At 34.2% G+C, this 21,410-nt stretch overlaps 1 protein-coding gene across 2 annotated transcripts in view; it reads right to left on the bottom strand.

Moving 5' to 3' along the window:
• LOC105498551 (transmembrane serine protease 15) overlaps window positions 1-21,410 on the bottom strand; it is a 136,407-nt gene that overhangs the window by 74,286 nt on the left and 40,711 nt on the right. For both annotated transcript variants that reach the window (XM_071095508.1, XM_071095509.1), the window contains 6 exons: window positions 20,699-20,807; window positions 17,129-17,235; window positions 11,202-11,342; window positions 10,383-10,532; window positions 1,484-1,589; window positions 1,039-1,189 (listed from right to left, as the gene is read on the bottom strand). In XM_071095508.1, the coding sequence (XP_070951609.1) occupies window positions 1,039-1,189; window positions 1,484-1,589; window positions 10,383-10,532; window positions 11,202-11,342; window positions 17,129-17,235; window positions 20,699-20,807 (764 nt within the window). The remainder of the gene's footprint in view (window positions 1-1,038; window positions 1,190-1,483; window positions 1,590-10,382; window positions 10,533-11,201; window positions 11,343-17,128; window positions 17,236-20,698; window positions 20,808-21,410) is intronic.

The raw sequence follows: 21,410 nt of genomic DNA on the forward strand, positions 1-21,410 counted from the left end.
AAAGTGCACATATCTGTAGAACTTGACACTCTCGCACCACCCCATGAGCTGTGAGAAAATGGACCCAATTATATTACGTTAGAAAAGATGCTCTGTGAGTGCAGCCACATTTGGCCACTGCATTACTGACTTCCCCTTCCGCTCTCTCTTTTCTCCCCCGCCGTTCCATTTAGCCTTCTTTGAATGATCAGAAAACAAAATTGGAGAGGAAACGTCCCATAAAAGGATCAAATAAGAAGACAGAAAAGAAGGAAAAAGGAAGAGAAGGAAGGAAAGACAGATGGGAGGAAAACAGTTGAGAGTTATTAATTATTGCCTACCTTGCACCAAGTCATGGGGAAAATCTGGAGCCTTTGATGATGGCAGTGTCTGTCCAAATACACATCTTCTGAAAGTGATACTCTCATGTTTGAAATTACCAATTGAAAACCTTATTAATTTGGTCAAACTAATAGCCTCTATTATGCCATATTTTAATTGCAAAGACCCTCAGGAAGAGAACACATTAAAGTGTTATTTGAAAAACTAATTCACCTTAATGTGAAATAAATGATCAGAGACTTCCCAATGATACAGCTCATATAATTTGTTCCTAAAGGAAACATGTGGAGATTAAATGAGAGTGGGGCTGGGTGGGTGGATGCCGATGGGCGTAGGTGTAGAAAAGGGCGGGGCTGACCTAGGTGGTGTTTGTGAAAAGCTGAAAATTGTAGGTAGGTAGAGGACTTAGAGATAAATGGTTGGCCTATGCTAGAAAGTTGCTGAAGGAAGCCGAAATATTCTAAAAGGCTTCGATGTATTTTATGGACCATTATAAGCTGTATTTTCATTAGCACATTGTTCCTCAATGATGGTTTTTAATAGGCTAATGAATAAATGAAAATTAAATATTCAAAGATAAAATATGAGGTAGATTGGGCAAATAGAGAAAGTGACTTGATTATCTTCAGAAAATTAATTTTTTCACCGTATCATTCTAAATATAATTGTACCACCACAAAAAGAATACAAATATAAATAATAAAGTGTTTTGCAAACCTTAAATTTAACTGTTTCATTTAGGGTTACTTGTCCATAATTCCAATTTTCTCCATAATTTCCTTCCTTTTGGAAAACTGTCTTCTCCATATTTTGGTCATTGCTGATATTAATGCTTAATTTATGGACATTTTCACCATACATATGATACCTAGTTTGGAAAGAAGCAAAATGTTTGGATGCCTACAACATTAGAATAAGTCCTTTTCAGAGCTTTTTAATTCTTTACTTTCTTTGAAACAACCTTTTTCTCCCTCTGCGTTTTGGAGTTGCTGGGGATGGAGAGAGGAGTCTATCAATGTTTTGTTGCTTATCAGTTGGGAAAGTAATAGTATATGCATTAAAACTTTAGCCAACATCTTAGTGAAATGTGAGCCTGGTGGCCTGAGCAAGGCAATGTTACCCATTAAATAAGGCAGCGTTTAAACAGATGTCTACAACATACCAGAAACTAAGGCAAGCGGGCTCCAAAGTGGGGTCCAAGTGGAGGCTTAAAAGTCCCACATGTTCTTTTCTCCCTCCTGGTCCAGTTGGGGTGGAAATGTAAAATCCTGTAAAAATAACAAAAAACATTTTATTTCACTTAAATATTGCATTTTCATTGTGTGACATGTAGACTTTGTAAACAGGAAAGAAAAATTTTAAGATGAAAGGTTAAGGAAACATATTTTGATATAGTGGACAGGACACTAGACTCGAGCTCAGAAAAGCAGTATTTTTTTTTGCCATAACAGATTGTTATTGACAAAAATAGCTTAACACTGGGCCTCCCACTTTATTAAACAAGAGCCTTGAAGTGGAGTACTGCCAAGGATATATAAAATTCTGACTTACTATGAGTCACTATATAATCCAGCCCAGTTCCTGACTTAATTCTAGTTTACTAGATATTTTGATTAACTCACATCTTTAGAGACAGTCAGTACATGTGGATATTTAGAGATGCTAGTGGACTAACTCAGAATATACACACACACATATATAAATACAAAACATTTAAGAGTTTCTAAGATTTTCAGTTTTATATTTCACTGAACATTTCATATCTCTAAATAAGAACTTGCCTTATTTTAAAAGTCTTATCTTTCTTTAGTCCTATGAATGATGGGTAATCAGATCACCGAGGAGCAGGAAGCATGCTAATATGTATAAAAGCTTTCAAAATAGCACAAGGCTCTGCATAAAGTGCTTTTTGGTCTGAAATTCATTATTCCAACCAATAATTTCAGTCATGTGAAGTTTGCGAAGGGTTGTTGGGATAACATCTTGAACATTTTCTTAGGGGAATTCATTCTATTCTTAGTTTCCTGCTCACATATTGTGACAGGAAGCAAGAATCATGTAACAAGATATTATATAAAGCAAATGTGATGTTGGATTAATCTAATTTGATTGGTATGAAATTTTTTATGAGATGCTGAAATTTAGTGTTTACTTGAAATCAAGCATCTTCTCTCTTGTGCTTTCCAACAGAAAAATATAGGCAATGTTGCATATAAACTTTAAACTCACTCATTTATGAGATGCAAAGTAAGAACAAGGCATAAAGAAAAGAAGCTAGTGGAACTGCCTGTAGATATATCAATGGATATTTAGACCAGTGAGGCAAAAATTATTCAGAATAAATGAATGTTTTATCAAGGTGAAATTATGGTCTAGTAGCTTAATAAATGTAATATGTATTCATTTGTTTGCTTTATATGACAAACTGTAAAATAATACTGTGTTTAACATTCTATATTAACACATTACTCCTATTTTATATAATGCTGTAATATTTCATGAGTACCTATCTTAGCTATTTCATGAGTGTTCTAATTACATGACTGAATGGAGAAGAGTGGCATAGATACAGAATAGAGGTCCCAGAATCCACTCTCTAAATGCGCAACTCCAAATCACTTTTGAATTTACCTTACTTTTGATTACTTAGAACATAATTGGGGAAGAAATAATTGAAATACCACTGAATATCATGAATAAATACTCAAATGGTTAGCCTATTCAGAAAAATTTCTAATTAGCTACAATTATATAAACACACATCATGCTCCTATTTATGTTTGGCCATGTTCACAGTCAATAGTAATAACTAATTTGAAATAATTTGAAACTGTTTTTCACTTATTAAGCAGTGATATATTTGGAGTTTTCAGTATGATCAAAATATGACGCTATGAGTTTTTCTTGTCAGTGATCAGGTAAGACATAATTAATTATGTAGACTATAGTACCTTATAAATCTTGTCTAGAGTAAATATCATATTGGTTGCATATTATTGAATATAGTAAAATAATATACAACATTAAATTGCTATTGTTGTGATATCAACTTCATTCTTTAGTTAACAAATTAGAAGATGAATAACATCCTTCATAAAATGCTAAGGTTTAAGAGTAGAGATTTGTAGTTTACATAAAACTGTACTTAGTTTAACCACTAATTGTCCTTAAATTTCATCTATGACATTTTACCCTAAGGGATCACTTGATTTCTGGTTAACACATGCCAGATGCAGAAGAAATTATTGTATTCCAAGGCATCCCATTCCATTTCAACATGATTAGAAAATTATTTTCCTTTTTTAAAAAATTAGCTTATATGCACCTATTATATCTAATTTTGCCTTGTGGGACTATTTGCAATATAATGTATTCATTAGCTCCACAAAAGTTTAAAGGCCACTATTACATCTCTCCTAAGTCTTCTCAAGATTATCAATCACTTTTTCTTCCTTAAATAATTTTATTAAGGCACAGTTTCAGTTTGCTTCTTTAATTTGAGAAGCTGTCAATTAGTTGTACATCCAGTTGCTTCCACTTAAAGTATGGAAACTCACATTCACACAGCATGTCTGTTGGGCTATCTCACCAGGGAGCAGAGTAGAAACATCCCAACGCATGGAAGACAGACCATCACTGTCACTATTTCCAAGTGCATCTCACTTCTAGTTCACTGATTCTTCAAGGGAGTCATCTCTTACACCATTGCTCAATAATGCTTTCTTATGCACAATCGAATTAGCCCCTTGTTCAAGATCTTTTTCTATTTTTGAGACGGAGTCTCACTCTGTGGCCCAGGCTGGAGTGCAGTGGCTGGATCGCAGCTCACTGCAAGCTCCGCCTCCTGGGTTTACGCCATTCTCCTGCCTCAGCCTCCCAAGTAGCTGGGACTACAGGCGCCCGCCACCACGCCCAGCTAGTTTTTTGTTTTTTAGTAGAGACGGGGTTTCACCATGTTAGCCAGGATGGTCTTGATCTCCTGACCTCATGATCCACCCGTCTCGGCCTCCCAAAGTGCTGGGATTACAAGCTTGAGCCACCGCGCCCGGCCCAAGATCTTTTATTATCTCTTTATTTCTTATTAAACCAAATACAAATACAGTCTGATATTTGAGGCCCCTGTGTTATGTCCTCAATGTCATTTTCCAGCCGTTGCACTTATACTTCATCTATTTCCATACAGCACTTCTGCAAAATTAGATAATGTTAATATTTCCAAACACCTAGAAATTTTTTGACAGTTTGCGTCGTCTTCTTTTCTCTTTTACATCCTTCCACTTCCCCTTCCAATTGTACCTTGTTAAAATCCTATCAATTTTTTGAGGTCATTTAAATCAAATTGTCATCTCCTTCAGAAAGCCTCCCAATTAAAAGTGATCACTTTTTCTTTTGAACTCTCAGTGGCACTGTGTACTTCTCTGATCTCATTCGGTATATTCTGTTGTGTATTTTTTTTTTTTTTTTTTTTCTGAGATGGAGTTTCATTCCGTCATTTAGGCTGGAGTGCAGTAGCCAATCTTGGTTCACTGCAGTCTCTGCCTCCTGTGGGTTCAAGTGCTTCTCCTGCCTCAGCCTCCAGAGTAGCTGGGACTACAGGCTCACGCCACCACGGCTGGCTAATTTTTGTATTTTTAGTAGAGATGGAGTTTCGCCATATTGACCAGGCTGCTTTCAAACTCCCGGTCTCAGGTAATCTGCCTGCCTTGGCCTCCCAAAGTGTTGGGATTACAGGCATCAGCCACTGTTCCCAGCCTGTTGTATATTTTATTTATGTTTATATGTGAATTTTTCAACTTGCTAGAACTTTTGGGAACAAGAAAGACACTTCGTTTATTTTTTTTTTTCTGTCTTGATGTGAATTAGCTGTCTGTTGTTTAATATATTTTTATTACAGATTTGCTTTGCTTTTAAATTTATTAAATTTCTACACAAAAGGAATAATTAAAGAGATTTTTTTTCATAACCACATGGGAATTTATATGGTCAAAAATAAATTCTTTTAAAACCCTTGACTTCCTTGAAATGTCTTCTAGAGCTCTTAGAATCAATCTCAGTCAGCTTAAAACCCAGGATATTGGCCAGCCGTAGTGGCTCACATCTGTAATCCCAGCAATTTGGGAGTCCACGGCAGGAAGATCACTTGAGGCCAGGAGTTTGACAACATAACGAGGCCCCATCTCTATAATTTTTTTTTTTTTTTTTAAATAGCCGGGTGTGATAGCATGCACCTGTGATCCCAGCTATTCAGGAGGCTGAGGCAGGAGTATCTCTTGAGCCCAGGAGTTTGAGGCTGCAGTGAGCTATGATTATGCCATTGTACTCCAGTCTGGGACAGAGAGTGATCCTGTCTCTAAATAAATACATAAGCCCCAGAAAATTGAATACATTTTGTTTTCTTAAGCATATAATGAATTTCTTTTTTGAACGATTAGGTTTTTCTTAAAACTTCTTTCCATCATTTTTTTTCCTGCTTATCTCTTTATGAATTGAACCTAACCTCTCTCCACCCAACATCCTAATTAAAAAGCAAAACTTCTGAGCATGTGCTGATCTAATATAAAGAGAGCAGGAACTGGAGAGATAGCAGAACTTCCTGAGAACCTGGAAATCCCTCTCAAGAAGGAAATAGGCTGATATAAATTGTTTCATGAGTTGTAAGTACATACGTAAAATTAGCTGAACCCAGTAGATAAATACTATTAAAAGCTTAGACTGATGCATGGCCTAAATTCAGTCAGAGTCTATCAATTTTAGAAAGTATATTATTTTCTAAAATTCAGCATCACAGGAAAGATAAGAAAGTAAAAATATTACTTTTAAAACATTAAAGTTACACTTATTTTAGAAAAAGTTTATACGCTAAGTTAAATGTCAATATCTAAAAGAAGTAATATAATTTTAAAAATTGAGCTGAGTAACTATTTTCCTCCCCAACATATGACTTAGAACAGTACCACAGCCGATTTATGTTTCTTGAACACTTTCGCAGCATGAAAAGAAAGTAGTTGTAATACCTAACATTTATATAGCACTTCCTATGTGCCAGGCATTTTTCAGAGTTTTTTTCTAAACATAGCAATCAATTTAATGTTTATTACATACCTCTAACGGCAGGTCCTATTGTCCTCAACCCCACTTTCCAGATAAGGGAATTGGGGCAGAAATAGAAGATAGGAAACTTGCCTAAATGGCAGGGCTAAGATTTAAACCTGGCTAAAACTCCAGGGTCTATATTTTAATGGTTTTTACTGCTAAACTATACTACCTCCCACAGTATTACAAACAACTGCAATTTCACTGATAAAGGAAAGGAAAGAAACATTTTATTTGAGCTATGTAGTCCTCTGTGACCCCTACATTCCTGGAGTTTCCACATATTGTGAACCTCATTTTTCCTGAGCCTCCTGAAGGAATGGGCCACTTCCGAGCACCTCAAGATACTTCTCCAACAATTCCCTTTGCTTCTAAGAGGTACAGAGAAACCCTGACTGTTGACAACACAGAGATTTAGAAGCCATTGCTGCACCAGGAGACAGTTCTTCAGAAGGACTAGAAAAGTTAAGAGCCTTAGGTGTTCTTACCTAAAGCAGTATTAACTCAAAGTTTGTCTGTTTCATTTAGTCTTTTCTGTCACTTAAGGTAAAGGCAAAGAACAAAACCACAACACAAACAACAAACCTGCCTGGATAAGAGGAACATTGAGAAATATTTAATTCTCTTTCATTTCAGAGATAGGATGTTCTGACACATAAAAAAGCAAGCTAGAAGAAAATGCCCTTTGGAGAGGAATGACTGGTTGATTATGAAATCACAGGTATGAGAGTTGGAGAGGACCTATTAAACCCTATCACCTGTCCTCGTTATATGACTCGTCTAATTTTAAATAACTCCTGCTACTCCTCTTTCTCCTGAGACTTCATTTGAGACCCAGCTATGTAAAACCTCCACTTGACATTCAACCCGTTTCACTTTGTCCAATTTCATCTTATTTCCTTAGTTATTTAATCTGTTGGCAAGGCGATACCATTTTCCCCTGTAATGTATCTATACTCTTCAGATATCAGTGGAGTTATCTTATCTCTTATTAGGATGACATAAAAGTAGAAAAATGATAATTTGAACATCAAAGATTTCAACTACATAAAAGGTATCTGTCATAGTCAATAGATATAAATGCTTTTTGCACTTTCCTCTAACTACTCTTATCCAAGTGTGGTAGAAATTTTTTTTTATTACAGTAAAGAGAAAAAAAAATCAGATTATTTGACTGTTTTAGCCCAGACCCCTTCAGAAAAGTGGGGTGATTATCACGTAGGGGTTAGTTTTCAGCTGTGCAATTAGTGATTTTTCCATGGAGAATCAGGCTCTGGGAAATAACTTATTCAAATAAGATTAATTATGTATGAGAGCATTCATGTCATCATTTTTAGGACTAAACATTTTTGTCTTATGGAGTTGGCCATTTACATACAGCACATTTTTTAATGCAAAGGTCCACACTGGTGACTCATTTAACTGGATTCTGTTGGCTTCAGTTAAAAAACATATTCAGAATTTGGCCTTTTCTCACCACATCTGCTCCCACTGATCTGAGTCTCATGACCTCTTCTCTAGTTAGGCAATGGCCTTCTACCAGTCTCTTTTCAACACTCTTGCCCTTGCACAAACTATCTTCCAATAGAACAGTCATGTTGCCTCTGCCTGGAATAATCTGTGTGGCTAATTCTTTCAGTTCCTTACAGTTTTGATTCAAGTGTCACTCTTTCAATGAGACTAACTGATCATCTTCTTTTAATTTGTAATAGCATCTTAACCCCACCCTCCCCATCCTCTTACAAAGCTTCACATTTTCCCAAAGTACTTATTTACATTTAATACACCAAGAAACAATTAATTACTTTATATATGTACATTTCCTATTTTCTGTTTTTTCTTGCTATAATTTATGCTTCATGAGAGCAGAAAATCTGGTTTATTTTGTTCACAGATATATTCTGAATGACTTGAATGAGGCCTCAATAAATGCTTCTTAAATAAAAGAACAAAATAATAAATTTGAAGGGGCTTTTACTGATGACTCTGAAATATATTAAAAGTAGTCACTTTTTACTAAAAATTAATTTTATTAAGTTGAAATAGTGTGATGAACCATATTATAATATTCTAGGGATATCATTCTCTAAAGAAGTAGGATTAGTCAGATATATTTCTTTCTTGAAAAAATTTAACACTTTAAAGTTCTTTAACTAAACGTCACTCACAATTGATATTAAATCAACCACTTAATTTTCAGGTCTTAAAATCAGGAATATTTATGTTTGTAATAGAAGTGGCCATTAATAACAAATTGCAATGTCAATGTGCTTAGAATTTTTGTTTACTTTAGAAACTATTTTATTCAGTCAATAACTTACTCAGAAATTACTTGAGTCAAAGTTGTAGATATTTATTTACATGTTCAAAAATAATTTTGCCTGTTAATTAGATTCATGCACTGAGAATGTCTGATACGGTTTGGCTCTGTGTTCTCCACCCAAATCTCATCTCCAGTTGTAATCTACATAATCCCCATGTGTTGAGGGTGGGACCTGGTGGGAGTGATGGGATCACAGCGGCAATTTCTCCAATGCTGTTCTCGTAATGGTGAGTTCCCACAAGATCTGATGGTTTTATATGTGTTTGACATTTCTTCCTATACACACTCACTGTCTCTTGCCTGCAGCCATGTAAGATGTGTCTGCTTTGCCTTCCGCCATGATTGTAAGTTTCCTGAGACCTCCCCAGCCATGTAGAACTGTGAGTCAATTAAACCTCTTCCCTTTATAAATTACCTAGTCTCGGGTATTTCTTTATGGCAGTGTGAAAATGGACTAATACATGCCCTATTAATTCAAAGACAAAAGAGACTAGGTTTTTGTTCCTGAAAAGAACACTGTGGTAAAAAGAAACAAATAATTGAGTAAATATAATGCTATGTGATAGGAAAAACAGAAGCGGTGCTTAGAATATTTAAAGGAAAAAAACATTTCAACTTGGAGGTTTGGGACAGACTGTGGAAGTTACTGTATGTGGTCTGTATCCTTAATGCCTAGAACCATGGCTGGTTAGAGGTGGCTTTTAACATTTATTTGCCTGAATGGAATAGTATTCTCATCAGTAACCTATCAGCAAGTCGTATTATAGGATGAATTTTGCTTAAGACAATTATATAAATGCTCAATTTTGACTGTTTTTTTTTTTTAATTTTCCTTACATGTTCCTTCTAAGATTTGTAACTCTTATTTCAGTGATTATATTTGGTATTATGAATATGTGTTCCAAGACTTTCATGACTGATTTTCTCACTACAAGTTCCTTAGTTTCTAATATTTCACCACGATTTCTAGTTTCTAAGCAAAATATTATTGTCTCTAATATTTCCACCTGACATCAATTCGAATGTCTCATTCAGATGAAAACCGTACTTGGAAGTCACAACCCTGCCCTATTATCGTGCTTTAGAATCAGACTTCCATAAGGCTTCCCAGAAGCAGCAAATCTATCTTTGTTTCAAGATAATGCAATCTTGTATGTTGAAAATGCTAAGGAATTCTTTAAAGAAACATCAGAGCTAATAAACAAATTCAGCAAGGCTGCTGCTGGGTCTAAGATCAATATACAAAAATCCATTTTATTTCTGTGCACTAGCAATGTACAATCAGAAAATGAAATTAAGACAAAATAGACCAAACTCCAGAAAAATTAATTGCTTCACACAAGTCTACTTAGTTAATAATAAGTGGCAAGTCTAAGATGACAACCTAGTCTTGTCTCTAATGGCCTCTGTGTACTTTTCAACATTTTGCAAATATATAGGGTAAACCAATATATTTCTTGAAACACACTCACTTTTACTTGCCTGTTTGGTTACCATTTTTCATTTAATTAACTCAATTTTTTAAAAATCCAAAAAGACTTTTGCATTTAATACTGCTCACTTTACACTGCAGAACAACACATATCTCTTTCTTTTTGATTTATGAATTAAAATCCTTTTGACTTCTGAATTAAATGAATTATACCTGAAGCATTGCCAAAAGTGTGGTCAAAATTGGGTCCAGTAAAAGGAGGAAAGGTGCTTCCCTGAATTCTTTCCCATTCGTTATCATCATTTAGATCCTGGACCCAGAAACAAAAGCCATCCTCAAAGTTACAATTAATTTTCTCATAATCTGTGAATGAAAAAAAGGAAGAATAAAAAACAAATTTAGTCCACAATGTGAGTAGTTGTATTAGATTGTATTGAAAATAATCTAACCTTATATAGCTTATACTTCAGTGGTATGCACAAAATCATTTTTTTGTTAATCTTAACTCTGCTGCATTCTATTTAGTTTTTTTAAAACAGCTTTTTATTGCCAAGTGTGTTAAATTAATACATTTCCTATACTCTGTCAGGGTATTAGCAAATATAAGTTTCTTGTTTTTTAAGTTTTACATTTTGTCTCCATTGGTTCACCCACAAAAACTTTGTTCCATATTTTTCTCTCTCCTGTTACTAAATTTAATAGCTTGATCCAAATTAAGTTTATGTAGAATTTTCTCTGAAATAGTTTTATGCTAGTATTTTGTAACTTGCAATGCTTGCAGCAAATAAAATTTTAATTTGATTTTACAGTGATTTATAAGTTTTCTCAAATTGGTTATTTGATTCCTTTGAAAAATGTAAACCATTTTCCAATTTCTCATTTCTTTTTGAGTTCTAAGAAGAGAAAGATGCACATACAAGATACTCATTATAAAACTTACATCATGAAAATTTTAGATTCTGCTACCTTTAAAATTCCATTATAACATTAAAGCATCTAAAAATTAAAAAGCTGAAAATAAATAATACTTACTATTAAGCTCACTGCTGTTAAATGCAGTATATGTTACATTAAAGCCAACATAATCACTTTCATCAGATTCTATAAGAAAAGTGGCAGTAACTTGGTTGGAAAAAATTCTTATTGTGCCAGGATTAGTTTCCCAAATAGAAGCTGCAAAATAAAATAAACAACTGTTATATGTATATATCTATCTGTTCATCTATCTATCCATCCATCAGTCCATCTACTGAACTATCAGTTTATCAGTTTATCTATCCAAATATCTATCTGATACCACCGAGTTAACTAAAAGCATTAGTCTTACCTTTATTTTAACTGAAATATCTCTTCTCTCAAACATTAGAAAGCCTCAAATTATTTTACATATTTATGGTTTGATAAAAAAGGTATTTTAAATTTTTAATTGTTAGATTTATACACTATATATACATAGAAAAGATGCATTCATTTACTGACAAAGTTAGTCTAAGAAACACCAGTTAAGCAGTTTTAAAAATTAAAGTCAACTTAGCTTCATCAGGTATTTACTGTGTCACACTCACAAGGGCTTAATCTGGGTAAAATAATAGCAACAAAAGAGTATTCTTTGGTTCTTTATACTTGTAACTATAAGATCTCAAAATAATACCAGGTGACTTAAGATTGTTTCTACAGCATTTTATATTGATTGTAGCATTTGTCTGTCTTGAGTATAAACTACTTAGGGGATTTATTTTTCATTTTTGATTGTCAAGAGTTAGTATGGTACTTGGGTTATTAAAAGTTTTCATATTATGCTTTACAAAATCATTATTCTATAAAATTTGCTTTTATGAAAATGTACATCACATACATTTTCAAAGGGGGTGATCTTGCCTCTAGGGGGGTGAAAATTGGTTCTGAGGGAGAAAAACAGTTTTTATTTTCAATTGAGTAAAGCTCAGATATACCCACAGTCCATGAACAGATCCACAGAATATAGTATATATGAAATATTAGACTTTCACGAGGGGTAGTTAGAAAAAAACAAGGCCTGAAATGGTTTCTTAGTGGAGGTGATAATAAAAAAAAGTGTTAACAAACAATCCATCCATTAGCATAAATAACAATGAGTTATTTAACATTGAGTTCTGAAAAGAGACACTTTTATGAATGATTAGATATCCTGTGATTATGTAGTAATTAGGAAACAATGTGATACATACAATGTAATTTCAATATAATCTAATAGAAAGGACCTCATGAACAAGCATTGATTCACATCTTAATGTTTTTCCCCAAAATGTGTGCCATGAATTCAATGCTTTTTCATGAAGAACTATTATTTAGACTGTCATCATGGCAGCATGCACACCTTTGTAAGTTAAATACTTCTCATATTGAAAACCTTTGGAGTTCATAAGTGTTAGTCACTTAAGGGATGTGAACATTCTAGAAACTTTAAACCTATCTGCCTCCTTTTTGCTTTTTATTCCATGGCAATGGAATTCTCTTAGACAATGGCTTCTGGTTGGCTTTGAATGTGGCTGGTGGTTCAACCACACCCTTAGTGTGTTGGATTTCATAGTGTGTTGGATTCTCATGATATCTAACAGAATTGTGCTAGTCTAAAAAGTCCAGGAGCTTACCTTGAGTTCCATTAACCTGCTTCAGAGATACATGCAAACCTCCTAAAATGGTGTAGAATATGTGTCTGTAGAGATTTTATAAAACTTTCATCAGATAGTCTTAAAGTCTCCTTGTCTAATAAGAGTCCCAGGACTACAGATCCAGTGAAAGCCATGTATCTTACAAATCCAGGGAGTAGTGGAGGGTAGTGGTTAAGAGCAGGGGCTCCAGCATCAGTATTTGATTGAGTCTTGGTTCCATGTCTTACTAGACTTGTCTGTGCCTTTCTTCTGTAGTGTAACAACTTTTTCCCATGAAGATTTGTGATAAGGGGTAAAAGTAATTCTCATGTAAGACAGTGACTGGTATACACTAAATGCTCAGTAAATTCTATCTTTTGCTTCTCCATCTCACCAACTAGGTTGTAAACCTTGAAAAGGGTGAGATTATGACTTAATGCTTTCTGTGCCTCTGTCATTGTATCAAAGCATAGGAGATTTTTAATCAATATTTGAGGGCATATATCAAGATGTGAGTAAACAGTAATAGAATTTGCCTACATAAAAGAGACAGGGTTTGTGTTGAAAGAATAAAAACAATTACCTAATATATTTTAAAGGATGCCTTTTTTCCTAGTATATCATAACTGATAAAATAAATTTTTAGACATTCCTTAAGAAAATCCAACATCTTCTATTAAAAATACAAAACTTTTATGGATGTCAATTTGCATAGACTGATCAAGCAGTCACTCTTAAATGTGAATTAACTCATCATTTGTCTACTAACAGCAAAGGCTCTGGTGAATAGGTTTTGTGAAAGAAGAGAGAAATATGATACAGATGTGGCGAATTTGGAAAGAGGGCAATGGACAGGGAAGACCAACTTTCTACAGAATATGATTCAACAGACCTAGTTCAAACTACTTATATTATCCAATTTATAAGAGTGAAAATGCGGCGACTAGAGTACCATCTTTATTATAAAAGAATTTCTAATATATTCAACACATCTTAGTGAGTGCCCACTAAGAATTTGGTCTGGGGTCAAGTGCTGATGACATAGAAAAGAAATAACCAGTTTCCTCTATTAGAATAATTTGTATTGGTGAGTTATTAAATAACCATAAAATTATTATATAAGGGGAAAATGCTATGGGGGTACTGAAGAAGGAATCTTTAATCTTGCCAGGCACTATGATTGGGGAATCTTTGATAATTTCTGGAAGGGATGACTTAAGCAAACCTAGTGCTTGCTAAAATAAATTTTTCCACATAATGTACCCCTGTCAACAGAAGTGAGTTAATGGGTACTTCTGAGTATACATAAAAGTGTCCTAATAAAAGCATAAAATGTATTAAAAATGCTTTACTTTGAATAATATTTGCCTCTATTGTTTAATTCCATATATGCAGTGTTATTATTTTTGTTGTAGGATAAGTTGACAATTCAGGAATATACACTATGTTTATTACATAGCTTTGGCTATAGCTATTCACACTTCTGTGTGCCTCAGGATAAGCATGGCCTTATACAATGTATTAGAAATATATTGTCAGCAGTCCTGTGGGAATGGAATACCAGCTAAGCACTTGAGATACAAAGAATGGCGTAACAACTAGGCACTCAGAAACACAATTCCTGGGCTAAGCATTTTGAAACTGTCTTCAGTGTGCTAACCCAGGCATTTTTGTTGTCTTTCTTTGAAGATGCATAAAAACATTTATAGATTTTTCTGAACACTAAATTAAGTAAGCTCACTCACCATCTTCTACTCCTTTCACATGAAGTATTAATAATTATTATAACCATTGAATTTAATATTATACCTTCATCATTGCAACTTAAAGAAAACACTTTTGAAATAACTTTCCCAGCACTCCATTTTGATTTATTTCAATTTTCAAGATTATTTGAAGATTGCACTATCACTTTATGCATGTCTATATTTCCCTGACACTTTTTAGCAGTTAAAGAACTTTTGCATCGCAACTGTAGGTTAAAATGATGGAAAAAATGCCTTTAGGGTTTGTTTATGCTGATTTGTCCCTAATCAGGTATATAACAACTATTTTACGAAGATAATTTCTTATATTGTCTCTATATAATCCCACTTACCCTAAGTAAAAAATTTATATATTTCCAATAGTGTACAAATAATAACAGCATTTGAGATTATATATTTTGAATTGGAATTTAATGAAAGCAAACCTTGTAAGCACAATTCACATAAAGAAATTGCTAAAACATTTAGGGAAAGATGAGCTTGTGACTTGAGAATGAAAGTATCAGCATTATTTCCATACAAATTAACTTTACAGTTATGGGAAATACTGCTTGTCTCCATTGATTATATACTATAATACCATATGATAGAAATATATCCCAGTTGGTGTAAATTCAGATAAACCTTGAGTTTTTGCAATACACCAGACTTTGTGCTAGGTACCAATGGTAAGGTATTATTAGTTTTCTTCGAAAAAGTTAGAATTTTTAATTTGAAAATTTAACACCCAATACACTTTCTCACATTTTCGGATTATAATTAAAATATTTAATTTTCAAAACTTTAAAATAAATTATTATTCTGAATACCTTAAAATTAAGCAACTACCTGTTATAATGTAACTACACATTCATAGATATTTTCTGCTTGGATATTCAGTTTCTCATTACATTCTTATGGCAATTAATTGCCCATTAGTCACATCACTATGGCTAAATGTTTTAAAATTTATTCACAAATTGCTGATACCCTAATCGTGTGAAAATATTTAGACAAACCATGGTATTTGAAGAGCGAAGAAACATGAGAATATCTTATGCCTACCACTTATTCAGCCCCCAACCTCTGCAAATGTAGATTTTAACTTCTGTATAGTAGGGATGATAATAGCACCTACATAATTGGTTTGGAAGAGCATTTATTGAGTCAACTCAAAGTGCTGACAACACTCCTTTACACAGTGTAAGTGAAAATATATGGTAAAGTTTATTAATGCCACATTAGTCTTTGGAAATGTTTATATGAAGTAGCCTATTTGTCCACCTATGTGAATATTTATGTTGGTAATAATTTTAAAAAACTGCATTTGTCGGATATAGAAATAGATTATGAAATGGTTGGCCCATTCTTTTTAAGAGCAAATGTGATTTACCATGAGTTCATATGTTTTACATAAACTCATTATGATATGTGTACTTGGGCTGTTAAAGCACAAAGAATAATTGTATTATGTTTCAAGTCAGAGAGTTTGGGATTTGATTTCTGCCTCCAACACTGTGGACTTATGGTAATTTAATATATTAGACCTCATTTTACTCTTCTGTAAAACATATTTTGCAGGTTTCTTGAAAATGTTAAATAAGAAAATGCACATTGATTATTCAGTAGAATATCACACGTCAACACCTAATAAAAATGAGATATTATTAGCATATGCTTACATATTTCTCAAATCATTAAATCTGTAAAAAATTATTCAGTAGGATTCACTTTTCATTGCCCACAAATACAATTTGAGAGGCGAGGTTCTTAACACAAAGTTTTTGTGTAAAATTTAATCACACATGTCACCAACCTTATCTTAGCTCGACACTTAACTATTTCTCCAACAGGCGAGGAAAACTAGTTATTCCCTCGGCTTCATTTCCGCATTCTCTACCTCATCCTCACTGATTTCCTCCTGGAATTTTGCCCCTAATTTCACTGGTTACTGTGAATAGGTCTGTGCATTTTGGGGACAGGGAGAACAAAGGGGCATGAACAGATGTATATTACTAGGGCATTCCCTGCCCTCTTTTCAGCTTCCAGCCCCATCCATGTGTAACGATAAATGGTTGTATAGTCACAACACCATCCATCCACATCTATCATTTACTTAGCCTACCTTCTTGGCTAGACAATGTTTTAGCCACTTTATTAGTATTAGCCTGCAGGGGAACGAGGAGCAGGATGAACATAAAAAATAACAGAACCTTTGTGGGTTTATAACCTATGCAATGCAGAGAAAACAGAATAGTAATTTTCAGAGACTGAATTTGGTTAATAGGGACTAACATTTAAACAATGTATGGTAACCAAATTGATAATTATAACCATTTGACAAGTTTCACATAATTTTTAAGATATCAATTAGAAGAGGATGATGTTAAAACGTAACTGTTTTATTATGAAGACATGTAGAGCACTAATTTTCTAATTTTTATAATGAGAAGCAATTTTTTTTTTTAGTTTTATAAGTTTCAAGTCCATATTCACTTCAAAATCAAAGGGAAAACATACCACTCCAAAAATTTACCCACATATTTTCATTTTCATAAGTAATTGTATATTTGCTTCAACTTACCTCTTAAAATCTTGCTTGATCCTACACCTTCATAAATATTTAATGTATCTGTATAATATATATTAAAATGATCGAAGCTCAGTTTAATAGAAAGTCCTTGGTTTACACTAAATTAAAAGCAAAAAATAGATTACCACATTTTTAACAGTTGTCATATTTCTTAATGCATTCTAGAAGTTGTATGTGTTTTCTTGTGGTGAACACCACGTAATACAATATCTACCCTCTTAAATTTTAAGTGTACAGTGCAGTATTGCCAATTATGAACACAATGATGTACAGCAGATCTCGAGAATTCTTTAACTTGCAGGACTGAAACTCTGTATCAGTGAATGACAACTCCCCCATTGCTTAGTCCTCCCAGTCCTTGGCAACCACCATTCTCCTCTCATTTCCATGAGTTTAACTCCTTTCTATGCTTCAAGTAAATGAATTCATGCAGTATTTATCTCTCTGTGACTGCTTATTTCACTTAGTACAATGTTCTCAAGGTTCTTCTATGTTGTATCATATACAAAATTTCCTTCTTTATGACTAATATTCATATATATATCACATTTCCTTTGTTCAATCATCAGATGATAGACATTCAGGTTCTTTTTACCTTTGGGTTGTTGTAACTAATGCTGAAATGAACATGGGAGTGCAGATATTTCATTGAGATAAATATTCAGAATTGGGAATGCTGGATCATATGTGAATTCTATTTTTCATTTTTTTAGGAACCCGCACACTGTTCTCCATAGCAGCTGCACCATTTCAGGTCTTCTCAGTGTCATTTGTGGAAAAGACTATCCTTTTCCCTTTATGTTGTCTTAGCACCCTCGTGGAAGATCATTTGATCATATATGTGAGGCTTTATTGTGGGCTTTCTATTCTTTCTGTCTACGTGTTTGTCTTTTTGCCAGTACGTTACAGTTTTGATTACTACAGCTTTGTAATACATTTTGAAATCAGGAAGTGTGAGACCCCAGGTTTGTTATCTTTTCAAGTTTGTTTTGGCTATTCAGGTTTTGTAGTGATTCCATATACATTTTTGGATTTTATTTTTCTATTTCTGTAAAAACTGCCATCAGTATTTTATAGGGTTTGCATTCAATCTGTACATCATTTTGGGTAGTATGAACATTTTAATTACGTTAAAATTTCCAATTCATGTATATTGCTCACACCATCAAGGTGACAGCTTGATTGTATGACAGTTAAATTGTTATTTACATACTTAAATGTCTTTCCTAACAATTTATATGACTCAAGGACAGGGATTAATTCATTCATTCCTATATTATCTAATACTTTGTAGAAACTAGTGCATGCTATTGATATAAAAAATATTGTATCTAGCTGCCGGTATAAGAGCATAGAAGGAAAAGTGTGACAGGTTCATCAGAAAATTTAAATTTGACATTTAAACTATTTTCATTTTCAGATAATAGTTTCAGAGAGAGGAGACTTAGTGAAACCTCTACTTACAACTCCACTGTCTTATTAAAGTGTTATAATCAGAAATGTAAGTAACTCCTCCAAGTGCTTTGTAAGTACCAAGTTTCTCTGAACTCCTTGGAAGGGAGATGGCTGAAAGAAATAAAAGTGTGTATGGGTGAAAATATCTAAGCCTCCTTTGGCATGAGGTTGGCTAGATCATCTGCAAATGGACCCAGGAAAGGATTAAAAGGGCTGGTAATACTTAAGAGATTTAGTTTCCAAGGCCAAGCAGGAGCCCTGAGAAGTGACCTGGCCTCTGACTCTGGCCCTAGAGGATACTGAGTGAGAAAGGCCTACAGGCAGGGACATGGCAAGACTGGTTTTTAGGTTCACCACCAGTAGTAATGTGGCCAGTAAGGCAATCAAGGACATTCTTCACAGAGTTTAGCAAATATTTGAAAATCTAGAAGTCATTGTTGAGAACTGTCCATTTGTGGCAAGACCTCAGGTTGATCAAACACCATACTATAATTACGGCCAGTGGGCTGGACTTCAGGGTTGAAGTTTAGTCTTCAAGTAGTGGGGATGGTGTTAGTGAAATGGCAGCTACTATCAGGGCAGCATTAAAAGACAACTAAGCAGAAACTCAGATTTCTGAACCTGACCTGTGTTTGCTGCAAGGGAGATAAAGTTAGAATGGTGGTGGGTTATTAAAAAAAACAACCAAAAAAAACCCAAACCACAAACATATGGACTTCAGCCCTGAGTATCAGATTGAGCAGTCCTGGAGTGTATTCTGGAATGTGTATTTTGAGAAGCTCCAAGGGCGATTATGATGAGTGCTTAGGTTTGAGGGCCCTTGAAGCATGTTAGGTAAATGCAGGAGATGTTATACTCATGGCTACTATAAGACGTGTCTGGTAACCACAGGCAGAGGTGAGGGGATCAAGATGAGGGAGCAGAAGATCATCCCAGCTTAGACAGAGAAGGAAAGTAAAGCTCAGTTTGAAGCTGTTTAAATTCTGCCTCTGTTAAGTCAGTTTAAAGACCGAGGGAGTGAGCCTGCTGGTGAGACCTTTAGGGAATCTGGAGTCAAGCTGGAAAAGACAGAGATGGAAGAAATAAGCAGCCATTTCATACTGTTTGGCAAGAACCTGAGGCTCCGACTTTTAACTTTCTTTAATCAGCTATTATATTGATTGCCGTAGTTTTCTAGTGAGTCATCACAATGATTAAAATAACACTATAGGTCAGACCAGTAAACCATAATCCCATCTAGCTATTAATACAAATGAATTAATTAGAATATAATTTTTCATAGTGAATTCAATGGAGCACTTATTCTGCATGCTCTGTTGGGGAAATATTCAGCATTTTAATAAGCAAGTTTTCATTGGAGACTTACATTGCATGTTAACATATTTAAAGCTATAAGAAGTCCTACTTTTAAGAGTTTAAATAAGTTTATTTCAAGATCTCTTATATTTATGTGAGTACAAATTCTTTTTTCCTTGGAATATCCGGAAGGAACTTAAGGTGTTCCTTGTCTATGAAAATGCTTATTAAACATTAAGATAGATCAGCTATCAGCAGCCTGATTATTTTGATTATCATCATGATTGGTTAATTGAATTAAGAATATGGAGGTGAAATATATATTGACTGATCCAAATGTCATTCGAGATATAGCAAGAAAGACATACATAGAGGCTGTTCCCTGCTCTTAATCTGCTGTAACTGAATCACACCTTTAGAGATCTCCACAAAGTCAGTGGCGAAATAAGAAAGGATATATTTTATAGACAAATGCAGGTGATGTGAAATTCTACTTCTCATGATACACGCCCTACATGTGTGTTGTTTGCCTGGCAGCACGTGATCAATGTGCACCACAGAAAAATAAACTTGCTTCAGAACCCAATGAGATGACCCCATTTATTAGACAGTATTGTTCATAGGACAGAATGCCTTTGTAAAAGGTTAAAAATGATAGTATAATCTTTGGTACAATTTTTCAGTTGGGAGGTTTTTGCTTCATACTTAATGAAAACAATAATTCTTTAAAAAAGTACTGAAAACAATAAGACGTTGCATCAGAAAAACACTTTATGACTTAAGAACAGAAAACATAAGATCTTGTATTACCGTATGATCCACTGGCAGACAACACTTGATTCAGAAGGTTTTGGATAATGAGTAGCCTGGAAAGACCCAGATGATCCAGTTAACAAAAATCTTCCATCACAAACTGTGGCTGCAAAACGATGCCAATTAATGTTAGACAAAAACAATCTTGGGATTCAAATTGGCTGCAAAACATTTCACAGAATATTCATGGCAGAATCTGTACAAGGCTATTTTATAAAATTGAAATGATAATAAGATTTCATGTTGAAAACCTATTAGCCATTTTTAAATACTAGTACACATCCTATCCTGAAGTATTTTAGAAAAATTCTTTCTTTCTTTGCTTTCTTCTCTTTCTTTCTCTTTCTTTCTGTCTTTCTTTCTTTCTTTCTCTCTTTCTTTATTTCTTCTTTCTTTTTCTCTCTCCTTCTGTCTTTCTCTCTCTTTCTTTTTCCTTCCTTCCTTCCTTCCTTCCTTCCTTCCTTCCTTCCTTCCTTCCTTCCTTCCTTCCTTCCTTCCTTCCTTCCTTCCTTCCTTCTCTCTCTCTCTCTCTTTCTTTTTTTTATTTGAGATGGAGTTTCGCTCTTGTTGTGTGTGCTAGAATGCAATGGTGCCATCTTGGCTCACTGCAACCTCTGCCTCCCGTGTTCAAGTGATTCTCCTGCCTCAGTCTCAGGAGTAGCTGGGATTACAGGCGTCTGTCACCACGCCCAGCTACTTTTTGTATTTT

Source organism: Macaca nemestrina, chromosome 4 (genome assembly GCF_043159975.1).
Source record: "Macaca nemestrina isolate mMacNem1 chromosome 4, mMacNem.hap1, whole genome shotgun sequence".
NCBI classification, from domain to species: Eukaryota; Metazoa; Chordata; class Mammalia; order Primates; family Cercopithecidae; genus Macaca; species Macaca nemestrina.